Source organism: Maniola hyperantus, chromosome 13 (assembly GCF_902806685.2).
Source record: "Maniola hyperantus chromosome 13, iAphHyp1.2, whole genome shotgun sequence".
NCBI classification, from domain to species: domain Eukaryota; kingdom Metazoa; phylum Arthropoda; class Insecta; order Lepidoptera; family Nymphalidae; genus Maniola; species Maniola hyperantus.
In genome coordinates, this window is record NC_048548.1 from 2,943,063 (window position 1) to 2,956,998 (window position 13,936).

Below are 13,936 nucleotides of genomic sequence, written 5' to 3' on the forward strand. Positions count from 1 at the left end.
GGATCTTTAAAAACCTAAATCTACGCGGGCGAAGCCGCGGGGATCAGCTAGTATTGTATAAAGAGGTTTTGGCTTCGTAGAGCACTGTAGAGAGAGAGTGTCTGTGTACTTTTTTAGTTCTTAAGCTGAAAAAGCGTAATGTCAACGGAAAACTCTTCACAATCAGTAAGTATGACTATGGAATTTAACGGTGAGTCGAAGAATAATTTGATAGATTAGATAGACCGTCAGGATAACTGACGGTCTGGGCCATCGTTACCCGGGTGTTCAAGGGTCGCGGTGCACCCGGGCGCAGAGTCCTAGAGGGCGCAAGGCGACTGCCGTAAATTTCGATAGGCACCTACAGAAGCTAGCAGAAAATATTGTACATCGACCTTTAGAAAGACTATTCGGCTTCGTAGAGCGTTGTCTTTTCGTGAAAGAGTTACAAACAGACACACACACACACACATACACACAAACTTTCACCTTTATAATAACAGTGCGATATGTGTGAGGTAGTGATGTTTGTCACGGAGGAGGAAGTGGGAAGACTCTGAGATACAGGTTTTCCAAACTTATTTCCGGTTTCGATAAAATTTCATTTCAAGTTCTAAAGCTAAAAAATAGTCGTAATGTCAACAGAGAACACTTCACAATCATCAGTATGACTATGGAATTTAACGGTGAGCCGACAAATAATTTGATAGATTGGACGTCAGGATAACTGACGGTTACCTTTGTATGCCGAGTGATTTGCCACTTCGGTGCAGGCCTCGCCGGAAATGGGAGACATTAATCATTTTTGGGCACGAGACCAAATCGGAAAGGTCTTGTCTTTTCTAGAAATTACTATGAACTAGTTGATGACCGCGACTTCGTTCATGTGGATTTAGTTTTTCATAAATCCCGTGGGAACTCTTTGTTTTTCCAGTATTAAAAGTAGCCATTCCGACTGTCCAGGTTTTCCATTACCCATGTAAAAAATCAGGTCGATTCCGTTGCTCCGACGCAGCGTGATTAAAGGAAATTTGCCAAGTAGGCAGGTCTTATAGCACAAGTAAAGGAAAAATCCGAAAACTGCGAATTTGTGGTTCCATCACCAAAAAAAATTTAAAATGTGATTTTAGTATTTTCACATAACTATAATATAACTATATCAAGTGGGATGTCATATGAAAGGGCTATATATGTAGATTCTATAACAGATTTTTATTTATTTTTATTAGCCCACTTCCATCTTGGACTGCATCATCGTGAGATCACAGCTAAGGAGCTTTGTCATCAAAGAAAAGCACAAACAATGAACATAATAGGCACGATGGAATTTGTTTTCCTTATGAGCTTACTTAGCAAATAAGTACGAGAAAATAAATAGAAGAAATCGGGCTCGTTATTATTTTTTTGCACTATATTAGATACCTACTTACTTACAAAAATGAAAGGTTATGTTCTCCGAGGCCAAACGAAACAGACGGAGGAAACGAAAGGCCAAATTGCACCCAAAACCCATCCAGTTACTGACCGAGGTCAACTTTGTTTAAACAGGATGATTGTTTCAGACGCCTCCCAATTATCATTTATTAGTAAGCAATTAGTAATAAAACGGAGCTATCTAGTAAACTAAAACATATACAAAACTAGAACAGTTCCCAGCAGGAAATATTGTATGTACATCGACCTTTACAAAGAGATAGGTAGCGGTTTCGTAGAGCGTTGTCTCTGTCGTTGAGACCGACAAAACGTCATATATAGGTATGAGTGACAGAGACAACGTTCTACAAAGCCGAAATGTTATTCTAAAGGCCGATGTACATTACTTTCAGCCGCGTACTGTGAAAGAATCGTTCCCATGGTTAGATTTTAATCCCCATTCCTCGTTAAGGCATCCTTTGTTTCTGAAAGTTGAAACCCAGTGTTTCACATTACGGAATCACTTCACGGAATGGGGTTGCGAGTGAATTATTCAGTTTCAGTGGAACAATATTCTACTGGAATGCGCAACTTAGTCACTGTGACTCAGCTGAATTATATGGTTGTTACTTGTTTCATTATGTTACGAGGTGAAGGTGAAATGGACTGTCTAGTGACCTTTTTACTGTTTGCTTAAAGTTTATTGATTATCGCCAATCCTTTGTTTCAAACTACCTACCTACTGTATGAACAATATAGATAGCTACTAAGTCGGTAGATAGTATGATTGATAGTATTAGATGCATGCCTATATTATATAGGCACATACATCAAAAAATTTCCTAGTGCGGTGGTAGTCTAGTAGACTTTGGCCTTCTATTCGGGATCGAACCCCCAAGGTTCGATCACTAGTTTAACTAACCGGCTAACCCGGTACGGGATAGCGCAGGTGACGTGCGGGTGTGAGGGGCGTCCCCCCGCCTCATATCCCGATTACCATGTCGACCTGTCGTGAACAATATCTATATAAAACATGTCAAGGTTTGATATTATTTTTGCGAAAGTATTTTCATTTGAAGTCAAACCAGTTGGAATTTAATTTAGCTGCCCTGTGATCTCGGCGGCCTCCCGGCTGTAGGAGCTTATCAAAATTCTTTTGCTTCAGCTAAAATTATTTCAACAAAAATGTATGAATAAAAGAGATATTTGATAACAAGGAAAAATATATATGTATTTAATATAACTATGTTGTATTTATATGTATATTTGATAACGACTTTTATAAAGCCAGGCCAGGTATAATAAAGCCAGACCAGGCTCACTTGGTCACGTCATCCGAGAAATATACAGCTATGGTAGCGCGCCTCTTCGACGACTTTCGCGTCCGTCGTATACCAAACTAGCTGACCCACCCCGGTTACGCTTGAGTGGATTTTTGAAAATCGGTGAGGGAGAGGAATTTCCAAAAATCCTGAAACACATAAGTACTTCTTCATTTAAGCCTCGATTTTTCATTTTTAAGGTTCGATTTCGAGATTGGCTTGGAAATGACAGCGACTGGGGACGCGACAAGCATTACAGGTTCTTAACAAGTGTAGGTAAAACAATTGAATAAAATTATAAAATTACTTGTCCCTATACATTTTCTTATGACTTTGTATGAAGTTTTTTATTCCCAGTACCTATATATAGTCCGTAAAAAATGACTCCTCGCGCGGCATTATTTTTAACTCTATGGGTTACTATTATATCAAAAGTACGGTTCACCTTTAAAATAAGTACTAAAATCGTACTTTTCAAATGACATTTGGCATAAAAAGTTAAAATGGCGCGTGAGGAGTTAAATTTTACGCGTTATATGCACGGCGACACTGCTGCTGCTTCCCTGCGAGCTGCACTACTGACGCTGATGTCAGCACAACAAAACGTATCCGACATGCTTACAACATTTGAAGCTTTGTCAATATCTTATCTCACACTTTGGCTCTGGCGACATGTGCTGCTGAGTCATACCGATTACAGCGACAGGAATAATCTACCTTAATACGTCTGCGGCTTAAAACCAATATAGATATAGTAGAGTAGATACTAAACTAATAACTCTTCCCGACAAACTTTATTAATCGCAATGTAATTTTCTCTTTCGAAAGCTGCGATAAATTTTCTACCAATAAAGCGGTCTCCAAAGTTTCCAGTGGTGACAAAGCCGCGGCGGCGAAAGCCTTTATTAGCTTGATGTTGTGCACGCTGCAAGATGCGCCCGGCGCATCGATCGATGTAACCATGGCAACCCGCGTATCTGTGGAGATGCCTTTATAGAGCTACGGGACGAACACGACAATCGTTTCTGCGATCGTTCCATACCTGAATGATGGCAACAGGGCTTTATTACTAAACCTTCGCAGTCCGTCCGTCTGTCCGTCCCTCCGTGTGTCTGTCAGCGGGCGGTATCTCATAAGCCGTAATGTGTTGAAATTTTCGTAGAGAACTTAAGTACAACCCGTCGGAAATATCATCGGACATAGCTTAGTGACGTCATGCAACGCGCTTGAATTGGCACCGGTACCACAGAATATATAATTAAATAGCGGTACCTACTAGACAGGCGAAAACGGGCGAGCTGTGGGGAATCGTTAGCGTAAGTATAGTTAAGTTAGTTTTAAGTTTATGTAATTAATTCAGTTCACGACATCATTAAGTATCTTACAAATCCAACAATTGACAATCAAAAAGATTTGATAGTATTTTTTGAATTTAATACTTTAAAATCAGGTCGAATCCGTTACGTCGATGTCTAACAAACGTTAAATCAGAACATCCCGCAGATGTGATGCGGCTTTATTCAATTTATAACGTCTTGCTTGCTATCATGTAATTTCGTAGTTTGGCTTTCTTGATACTTGATACTCGACAAATCACTATCATAAGTTTGATATTACCACAGAATTCATAATAACTTAATAGAATTAGTACAGTACGCGGCATAAAGTAATGAACATCGACATTTAGACGGATATAGGTAGCGGATTTGTAAAGCACTGTCTCTGTCGTTGAGACCGACAAAACGGGAAAAAATAGGTATGAGTGACAGAGACAACGCTGCACAAGGCCGAAATGACATTCAGGGCCGATTTACATTATTTTCTGCCGCGTACTGAGATGTAAGTAGTGGGCACAAAACAAGTAGGCAAATCTGAAGTTGTAACAAACCAGTTAGCGCAGGCCGCATAACGAATCGATTGAACCTTATTCGTCAAAATCGGCCCAGTAGTTTAGGCACTACGATGTTTTGATGATTGCTACATAAATATAAACATACCTACATACACTGCTAAACTCCTAATTAAAAATTCCTTTTGGCTTGGCCATAGTCGGGTAAACGCACATCTCAGAATTAAAAAAAAATATACTTTGGTGGCAGATGTAAAATGGCGGCAAGAAAAGCGGGGGTTACCGATTTGAAACAAAAAAAATTGGAATTTATAATTATGTTTTGAAGAAGCTAATAGTTTATAAATAATGTTGAAGTTTATTAGGCATTGTATAGATGGAATAAAGTCAGTTCTTATAAGTTAGGGTTATTTTTATTATAAGTAAAGTAGTTAGGCATGGCTTTGCAGAGGTACAAAACTAAATACTTTCCTCCTGATATTGGCTAATCTGTGTAAAGCCAGAAGAGGGGAAAAAAATTAAAATACTATCCTTCAGGAGGCGAAGGGTAGGTATTAGGTAATAAACACATAACGCTTCGACGGAGACACTCTTGCCCTCCCACATTCTATGATCGATAATCATCCACTGCGCAGGATAGAGTTTCTTTTAACTGACGCCAACTGTACTTTCTAAGATACTTACATAAAAACAATAAATTAAGGAGAGAGAGAATTTTTGTGCAAGGCAAATCTAACAATTCAAATTTCGCGCCATCATCGTGATGTACACCGGAAACTGGAACGTTTGTAAAGATTGTTGCTCAATACTAAATGTGAGAGAAAGAATAGAATATTAATAATAATACGGAGAAAGTAATTCCATTTTAATCTATTTTTGATTTCTATTCATTTTATTTATAAAGCAATTTATTTAACAAGAATATGTAAATAATATTTGCAAAAGTTGGTTTCTTAGCGAATTCGTAAACTTTGTTTCTGAACGAGACCTGTGTTGCAAAAACTAAAAATAACGCCTACATTAATGGAGTCTAAACTCTTACTGGCAAAATTTTTGAAACTTCAGAATTGATATTTTGGACAGTTTATACATACTAGCTAATGCCCGCGACTTTATCCGCATGGATTTAGGTTTTTGATTTTCTGGGATAAAAAGAAGCCTATGTCATTTTCCAGGTTCTCCGTTGTGACGTGATTGAAGGACAAACGAACATACCCATACACCAACAAACAAACTTGCGCATTTATAATATCGGTACCTTACCTAGGTAGGTTTAGTAGTGATAAAGCGCATTAGTCAGCTCAAGCATAGTTTTGAACAAGTTTAAAGTAGTATAATTTTTCAATTTTGCCAATTGTACCCAAAAATAAGTTATTTAGTAGTTTGAGCCTTTTGGACTCTTAGTTACGATTATAAATTATTGTAAAACTTTTTGCTCCAAAAAATTAACAATTTAAAATAAATCTATAATCAAGGAGATTAAAAGTCCAAACGCATTTTGCGCTGTGCCTTGCTGTTGCTCCATACAAACTCATATACACTATTTATTTATTTTATTTATTTATTTACACTTTATTGCACACAACACAAAGTAAACATTGAAAAAACACTATACAGGATCTTAATCTAATAGATGTAGCATGCAAAGGCGGCCTTATCGCTAAAGCGATCTCTTCCAGGCAACTATGTTTGCCGCGCCGCATTACATCGTGTAATGCAGCGTAAGTGTCTATAATGCATCACTGTTTTAATATCCAGGATGATTGATTTGTAAGGATATGGGGAAGTTTGAATATAGATATGGCAACATTGCAATCTTGTTACGTCAATGACGTCATGACAATCAACATGGCGTAGTGTGGGTGTGCGTGCGTTCATGGATATTATCAATTATGTGTGTTTTATAGTGTTTGTATGTATTTCTGACGCCGTTGTACCTGTCATTTCTCTAATTTTGGATTTTATAACTAAAAATTTCCAAACTGTTGTCTTCAGGTACGTAAAATGGGTTAACCTTTAGCTCCTACACCCACTGAAATTCATATCATGATCTAGAGTTCAATGGTACGGCTAACCTGTCCGACAGGCGTTGTCCGATTGTCTTAAGACAGGGATCTCCCGAGTTCTTCAGAAGTTTGGTGTTTAGCGTGTTCTCAATAGAATATGTGATATCTGAAGTGTTATCTGTGCGCCGGTTATCTTGCGATTTTACGAACAAGTAAATGTTTTTATCTGGGTGCGACTATGACAATGCCGCGGCAGGGTACGGGGCGCTTCGTAGTCAAGACTGCATGTCAGTAATCAACTAACCAGTCGGCTTCTCGGTGCCGGTCGGGGTACTTGTTCGTCATTCTGTGTGCCTAATATGAAAACATGGTAGAGTTGTGTTTGTTTGTATGTTCTGTGGTGTTTGTGTAAGTGCTAAGTGGTTGTCTTGTTGCAGGCCGGCAGGATGCTAAAGTTTATACGCGGGAAGGGCCAGCAGCCCTCTGCGGAGAGGCAGAAACTGCAAAATGAACTGTTTGCTTTTCGCAAGGTAAGTCCCAAGTAATTTTAGATTAGCAACTCCTACATGATTTAGTTTTATTTTAATCACCCTAGTTATTGAACGGTCATTGTTAATTTGCTCAATAATACTTCACCAAGATGTTGAATTTCAATTTTGATGAATTCAGCATAATAATACAATGTTTGAGGAACTTAGACTATTTGTTTGTGGAACTTAGAGCTGCAAAAGTTATAGTTTTCAATGTCCTCTGCCTTGCCATGGCTCCATGAGAGTTCCATTCATTTAAGGTCTACTCTTAGGCTGAGATCTATGGAACATACTTTGACTTTGTTGGGAGTTAGAGTTAAATGAGACAGATTTATGTTAGTCACTCAATTCTGTCTCGTTTTATGTCAAAGTTAGCTCTATAGATTAGAGCCTTATGAAGAGGTAAAGTGCAAATGTATGATAATGATCTGATTCTAAAAGTTCTTTCACTGATAGTTAGCTACGTTATCCCAAAGTGCTACAGCCTAGAAATTATAATATTTATCATGTATTTTAGCTGTCAGTTTTTGTCTAGCAAGTTAGAAAAAATACTGCCTACCCTTAGACGCAGAAATGGTTGCATAAATAAGTGAAAACGATGTATTCTTCTGCTTCTTCCTTACCTTATCCCAACCTTCGTGGGGTCAGCACAACATGTCTTCTTCCACTCATTTCTATCACCCGCCAACATATTATCCACCCCTTTTCACACATATCTTTCACACAATCCATCCACCTGTAGGTACGGTAGGTCACATGGATGAAGTCGCACACAAAATCTAGTATTTGCACATTTGCTACAATGGAGGACGCAAGGATGACACGAATGTGCAGTAAAGTCAGATCCACACCACCCTAAAAGTATCATTGAATCCTACTAATATAAATGTGAAAGTGTGGATGTTTGGATGTTTGTTACTCAATCACGCATAAACGGCAGAACAGATTTGGATGAAATTTGGAATGGAAATAGATTATACCCTGGATTAACACATAGGCTACTTTTTATCCTGGAAAGTCAAAGAGTTCCTGCGGGATTTTGAAAAATATAAATCCACGCGAACAAAGTCGCTGGCATCAGCTATTGAGCAATAAATACCCTTTATGAAGTACTTATTTTATCTAAGTAATCCATAAAAGTTTCTTTGTAATCATTAACCTGAATAAGCGAGGCATTATCTTATCTTGTCAGGCCCTACAGGTATTTACTTTGAGATTAGATCACTCATTTTTACAGTTTACGCTGCAACGTTAGTTTTAAGTAAAATTGGATCATGGTCATAGCAGTTGGCATTATGAAACTCTTTTATTATATTTAGTTTAGTTACCACTGGGTTTTTATGTTTTCCTGTAGTAGTTAATTTCTGTCTAGTAAATTTCTGGTTATCGTCAACATCATGATCAATCCATCGCTGGCTCACTACTGAACATGAGTCTCCTCTTAAAATGAGAAGGGTGAGACAACATTATGGAAACTCAAGCATACAGGTTTCCTCATGATGTTTCCATTTACCATTAAAACAATTAATATTTGATCCAACCAGAAGAATCACCCGACTACAGACCTACAGTGTACTTCCCGTTGACCTAGAATCATGAAATTTGGTAGGTAGGTAGGTCTTATAAGTTATAGCAGACATTCGTGGCTACATCACACAAAAAATTTAAACGAATTAATATAATTAGTATTTTCATTTTTCGAAGTAAGATAACTATATCAAGTAGGGTATCATATGAAAGGGCTTTACCTGTATATTCTAAAACAGATTTTTATTTAATTTTATGCATGTTTTTGACTAATCGTTCAAAATGTCAAAAAAATGCTGTTCCCCCTTTTATCTCCGAAGTTTACCAATCAAAAAATCTGTAATAATTATGGTCAATAGAAGTTTATGTACATTTTACAGGAAAAATAAAACCAATACTCTAACTATTATAGTTTTTTGATATTAATTATAAACCTCTACAAAGTTAGTTTTGCAGTTTGTTAACAAAAGTGTTTCTTACCGTTTTACTTCTTGTGTGGTAGGGGGCCCTCAGGGTGTGATGCTACTTATAATTCTCTGTACAAAAATATATATAATTCAGTGTATAATAAATGGCTGACTAATTGCTTTGTAATCTATACTTATTTAATTTGAATTAAATTACTAGATTAATAAGTCAAAAGGTTCATTATTTTAATTGCAAAATATGTAGTACATATTAATTAAAACCATAATATTATGCAATAATTACTTGGTCAACATTGAGATATGGCCAATCATTTATAAATAAATAACATATTGTCATCAGTCTCCATCATCTCAACCCATTGCTGGCCCACTACTGAGGGGTCTCCTCTCAGAATGTAATATAATAATACTAGCTTATGCTTGCAACTTCGTTCGCGTGGACTTCAAAATTTTCAGACAAGTATTTTACCCCCTTAGGGATTAATTTTTAAAAATCCTTTCTTAGCAGATGTCTACATCATAATAGGTAGCTGCATGCCAAATTTCAACCTGATCCGTTCAGTAGTTTGAGCTGTGTGTTGATAGATCAGACAGTCAGTCACCTTTTCCATATATTTAGGGACAGTCGGTGCTTATGTGCTTTGTTATAAAAAATTAAAATATTTTTGTTATTTAACCTCTATGTATTTTTTTAAGTTGTCACACTTAAATTGATAAATAGTTGTTTACACTCAGTTAAATCACTCCTAAGACCTTACTTGCTATCATTTATCAAGTAGATAACTGGCCCACTCCCAAATTTTCCATAATTGTAATGTATTGATATAAAAATATAGAAAATTATAGATCAGATAGAGATAAATTTTATTCAAATAATCAGTCCAGTAGATTCGAAGGACCGATTATTTGGCAGACAGACAAAAGATCCTATAAGGGTTCCGTTTTTTATTCAGACCTACTGAAACCTAAAAATTTCTGCTCCATCTCTCTACAACTCTACTGTGGCTAATTCTGTTCTCAATCTCTATGATATATGATGTACCTGCTATATTTATATGTATAGTTTTACTGCCAGTCCCTATTTAGCAAACTAAAGTATCAAGTAAGTACCAGCTTACAGGTACGTTGCTTATTTATTGAATGTGGTAATCTTTTTTGGAGTAATAACTTCGAGGCCAGTGCAAACATTGTTCGGAGCGTTGGCGGTTATCAGCTGATAAGTGATAAACTGATAGCGATATCACGATCGATAACTCTCTGTAGGTAGTATGGAAGTTATTGTGTTTTTCAACGGTATTACCATAGAACTACAAATACCTGTTATCTTGTGTACTATTCTTTTTCCAAAAATATTCATTTACCTTTACCCCATAGGTACAGGTACCTGTAGGGTAAAGGTATAAGTCCTGTACTCGTGGTTTTGTTAGTGTAAAATCGTTTTATGTTAAAACTTGTTTTATACTGTACTACTCATTAAAATTATCATACCATTGAGCGTGATTATTTTTTAATTATTATTGTCGGTAAAATTAAGAAGCTAAGCGTCCACTAGCAATAAACTTGAAGAATTCAGTGATTATTGAAATGATTCATATGACAATTTATTTCATTTAGTTTTTTTTTCAAAACCATCCGGGGTCCTTCTTCAAAAAGCCTCTGCTCGCGACGCGGTGGTAAAGGTGCCGGATGGGTTCGAAACTAGTTGGGCTCACTACTACTAATCACGTGAGTCCAGCCGGTCTTCTTTCTTGTCTGGGGCTGTGCAGGTTTTTGCTGTGTTTCCTAACAATTACAACCCGGGTATCTTTAAAACAAAGAGTGAATAGGCATCTTCTAGGTAAATCATCACTTTCCATCAGGTGTGATTGTGGTCAAGCGTTTGCCTATAATGAATAAAAAAAGGTCCCTGTATCACATTATATCTTCTGCGTTATCACTTCGACCGTCTCCGATCCATTGTGATCGCCACTAATTTTAAAGTCTATAGTCTATATTCTATTTGTGTAAAGCCTGTTCCTGTTTGTTGTAGGATTACTATCGGCATCGGTATCTTGTCGAGCAGTAAATTGCCGCGCCCGGCCTCGCCCGTGCCATTAATTATATCATTGTCGATAACACGATGCCACATTAGATATCGAATCAATACATTCTTACACTAGCTAGTTCTTGAGATACAGTTGTAGCCTATGTCACTCTCCAGGTCTTGTACTATATATACCCTTGCAAAAAATCACGTCGATCCGTTGCTCCTTTGCGACGTGATTGACAAACCAACAAACAAACACACTTTCGCATTTATAATATGGGTAGTGAACCTTAGCCGATATCATTCAAGTTAAATGCACAAATGCAATAACTAAATAGTAGGTACTTCAATCAATGATCTATACAATTAGTTCCCAGCACTTTAAACAACCTATCGGATAAGCCAGGATTTACTTTCTCAAAATGAACCAGGCTGCATATGTGAACTAACGATTTTCTTTTGTTATCAAATTACATGAACTATCCTCATCATTGTAACTCTCACGTATCGCACAGGGAAAACCATCAGCGCAGCACAACCAGATCAACCTAACCTAACCCTACCTAGGTCGCCTCCAACCACCCCTTACAGCGACCCCTCATGTATATTTTAACTGCGAATTGGCAGATCCTTGAGAGCATTATGGAGAACTCTCAGGCATGATGATTTCCTCACGATGTTTTCTTTCACCGTTAAAGCGAGTGATATTTAATTGCTTAAAATGTTCTTGCAAACCAACATAATATCTAGAATGCTGACAAAGCTTTCGTCAGCCTTTGTTTTATCTAAGATTTCCTTTTAATCTCGTTATTTTGTCGTGGATAGACTTCATAATCTTTGCCAAAGCAGTGGATTTAAAATCACTATTCAATGAAAACAACGTAACCTTATTCAAACTGTGCTTTATCTCAACTACATTTACAGAGTATTTTATTTGCGTGCTTACTAGATATGTCAAGGTTAATGTTTGCTATTTGGCAGAGCAATGGCACAGCCCGATTTCTTAGTTCTGTTCATTCCATCAACAAAAAATTGCATTGTTGGCAATGATATGTATAAAAATCGTATTTTCATATGAATTACTTGATTGCTGAGTTTGTTGCGGGCTTCTTCTCCGAGCGCGTTCGGAACCCTCATAGTTTCAAGTTCATGTAATGAATAATCACCATTATCTTATCCATTATCTTACAAATTAAATAATTCAAAAATTGTACAATGGTAATTACCTACTTTGAACTCCTTAATTCATTCAAAGTCAAAGCCTTTGAATAAATTAAGTAGTCCTAAAAATTAATGAGTTCAAGGTTTATTTCGGCAAAATTCCGAAGTCTTGATGAAAGTTCTTGCTTAAAACTTCTCGAAGCTAAATTATTCAGTACTAGCTGACCTGCTTCGTTCGGGAGTGCGCTTGTCTAAAAATGCCTATTCACTCTTGCTTTTAAGGTAGGTATTTAAGTTATACTTGGCAGGAAACACGGAGACTCCGAAAGGGCATTCCAAACCTTAGAGGTTCGTGTCAGAAACGTTGAGTAAAAACGTTTCGTACGAGAAGATTGGACGTCGACTACATAAAGGTGCCAACGTTCACGATCTCTCGCTGTTCTGTGTTAGAACGGCGAACAAACAAAAAGGTTGTGAAGTTCCTGAGCACACTCTCTAAAGTACCTATATTTCTTTAAACAGCGAGCTAACAAACACCCGATATTCAATGATTACCGCCGCCCATGAACGTTTGCAGCACCAGAGGAACCGCCAATGCGTTGGCCGGCCTTTCAGGAATCTGTTGAGAAGCCCCGTGTTGAAATCTAGTGGGAACACCGCCGAAGAGTTCCATAGTTTGTATGTGCGTGGAAAAAAGATCTGGTACAACGAGCGGTCGAAGTGCACCAGGCACCCAGGTGGTGAGGGTGAAATTGCTTACGATGGCGTGCGGTGCGGTATCCGATAAAAGACTGATAAACAGGCGATATTCCATTCCTCAGTTCATTCCGTCAATCAGGATTCATTAGTCCAAGATTCTAGCACGATTCTATTATTAGCCAGACGTATATATTACGTGGATTGTCTATTATCAGGTAGTTCCTCAAGTCATTAGAGGCCGTACTAGGCTAGGATGCCTTAAATACCAAACCTGTTTCCTCACTCGAGCGTAGAATACCTGTGAGAATGTTTTATACTAATTTTGTTTCGTCTTTTCCATTTCTTTAAAGGTTCCCTGTTATATTTTTAAATCTGTATATATAAAATTCAAAGTCCTGACTGACTGACTGACTGATTTATATATCAACGCACAACCTAAACCGCTGGTCCTAGAGATATGAAATTTGGGTGTGTTCTTTGTAAAGAGTAGGTATCAACTAAGAAAGGATTTTTCGAAATTCCACCCCCAAGTGGGTTAAATGTAGGTTTGAAATTAATGTAGTCCGCGCGGACGAAATCGCGAGCATAAGCTAGTCAGGTATAGTCCGTACAAAATGACTCCTCACGCGCTATTTTAAATCTATCGGTAAAGTACGACCTTTAAAATAAGGACACATTACGCCGTCCGTCGTCAGATGTAGAAATTCCTTCATTTTTCTTATTTCTTATGGCACTTAAGTTATTTATGAGTCACCTTATTCTTAGTTAGGTATAGTTGAATACATAAGATACACTTAAATATTCGGCTATTTATTGTTTAGGTAGCTATTTTGAATATTTAGGATTTTGAACTTTATTCATATATTTAATTTTGTTCATAGATTTTATATATTTTATAAGTAGGCATATTGGTAGTTGGTACACTTGTTCTACAAAAAACTTGTAGTCATGAACTTTTTCGCCTGATTGGATTACAAAAACTAATGGGAAAGCAAT

The 13,936-nt window shown here is 37.3% G+C and overlaps 1 protein-coding gene across 6 annotated transcripts in view; it reads left to right on the forward strand.

Moving 5' to 3' along the window:
- The first annotated feature begins 6,419 nt into the window (after positions 1–6,419).
- Positions 6,420–13,936, forward strand: part of l(2)gl (LLGL domain-containing protein l(2)gl) — a 58,946-nt gene continuing 51,429 nt past the window's right edge. The window contains exons 1-2 of one of the 6 annotated variants that reach the window (XM_069502468.1): positions 6,420–6,558; positions 7,007–7,099. In XM_069502468.1, coding sequence (XP_069358569.1) covers positions 7,016–7,099 — 84 coding nt within the window. In that variant the 5' untranslated portion in view covers positions 6,420–6,558; positions 7,007–7,015. Of the gene's footprint in view, positions 6,559–6,655; positions 6,940–7,006; positions 7,100–13,936 lie in introns of those variants that run through there. The other 5 variants (XM_069502469.1, XM_069502470.1, XM_069502467.1 and 2 more) reach the window with 5 other exon arrangements.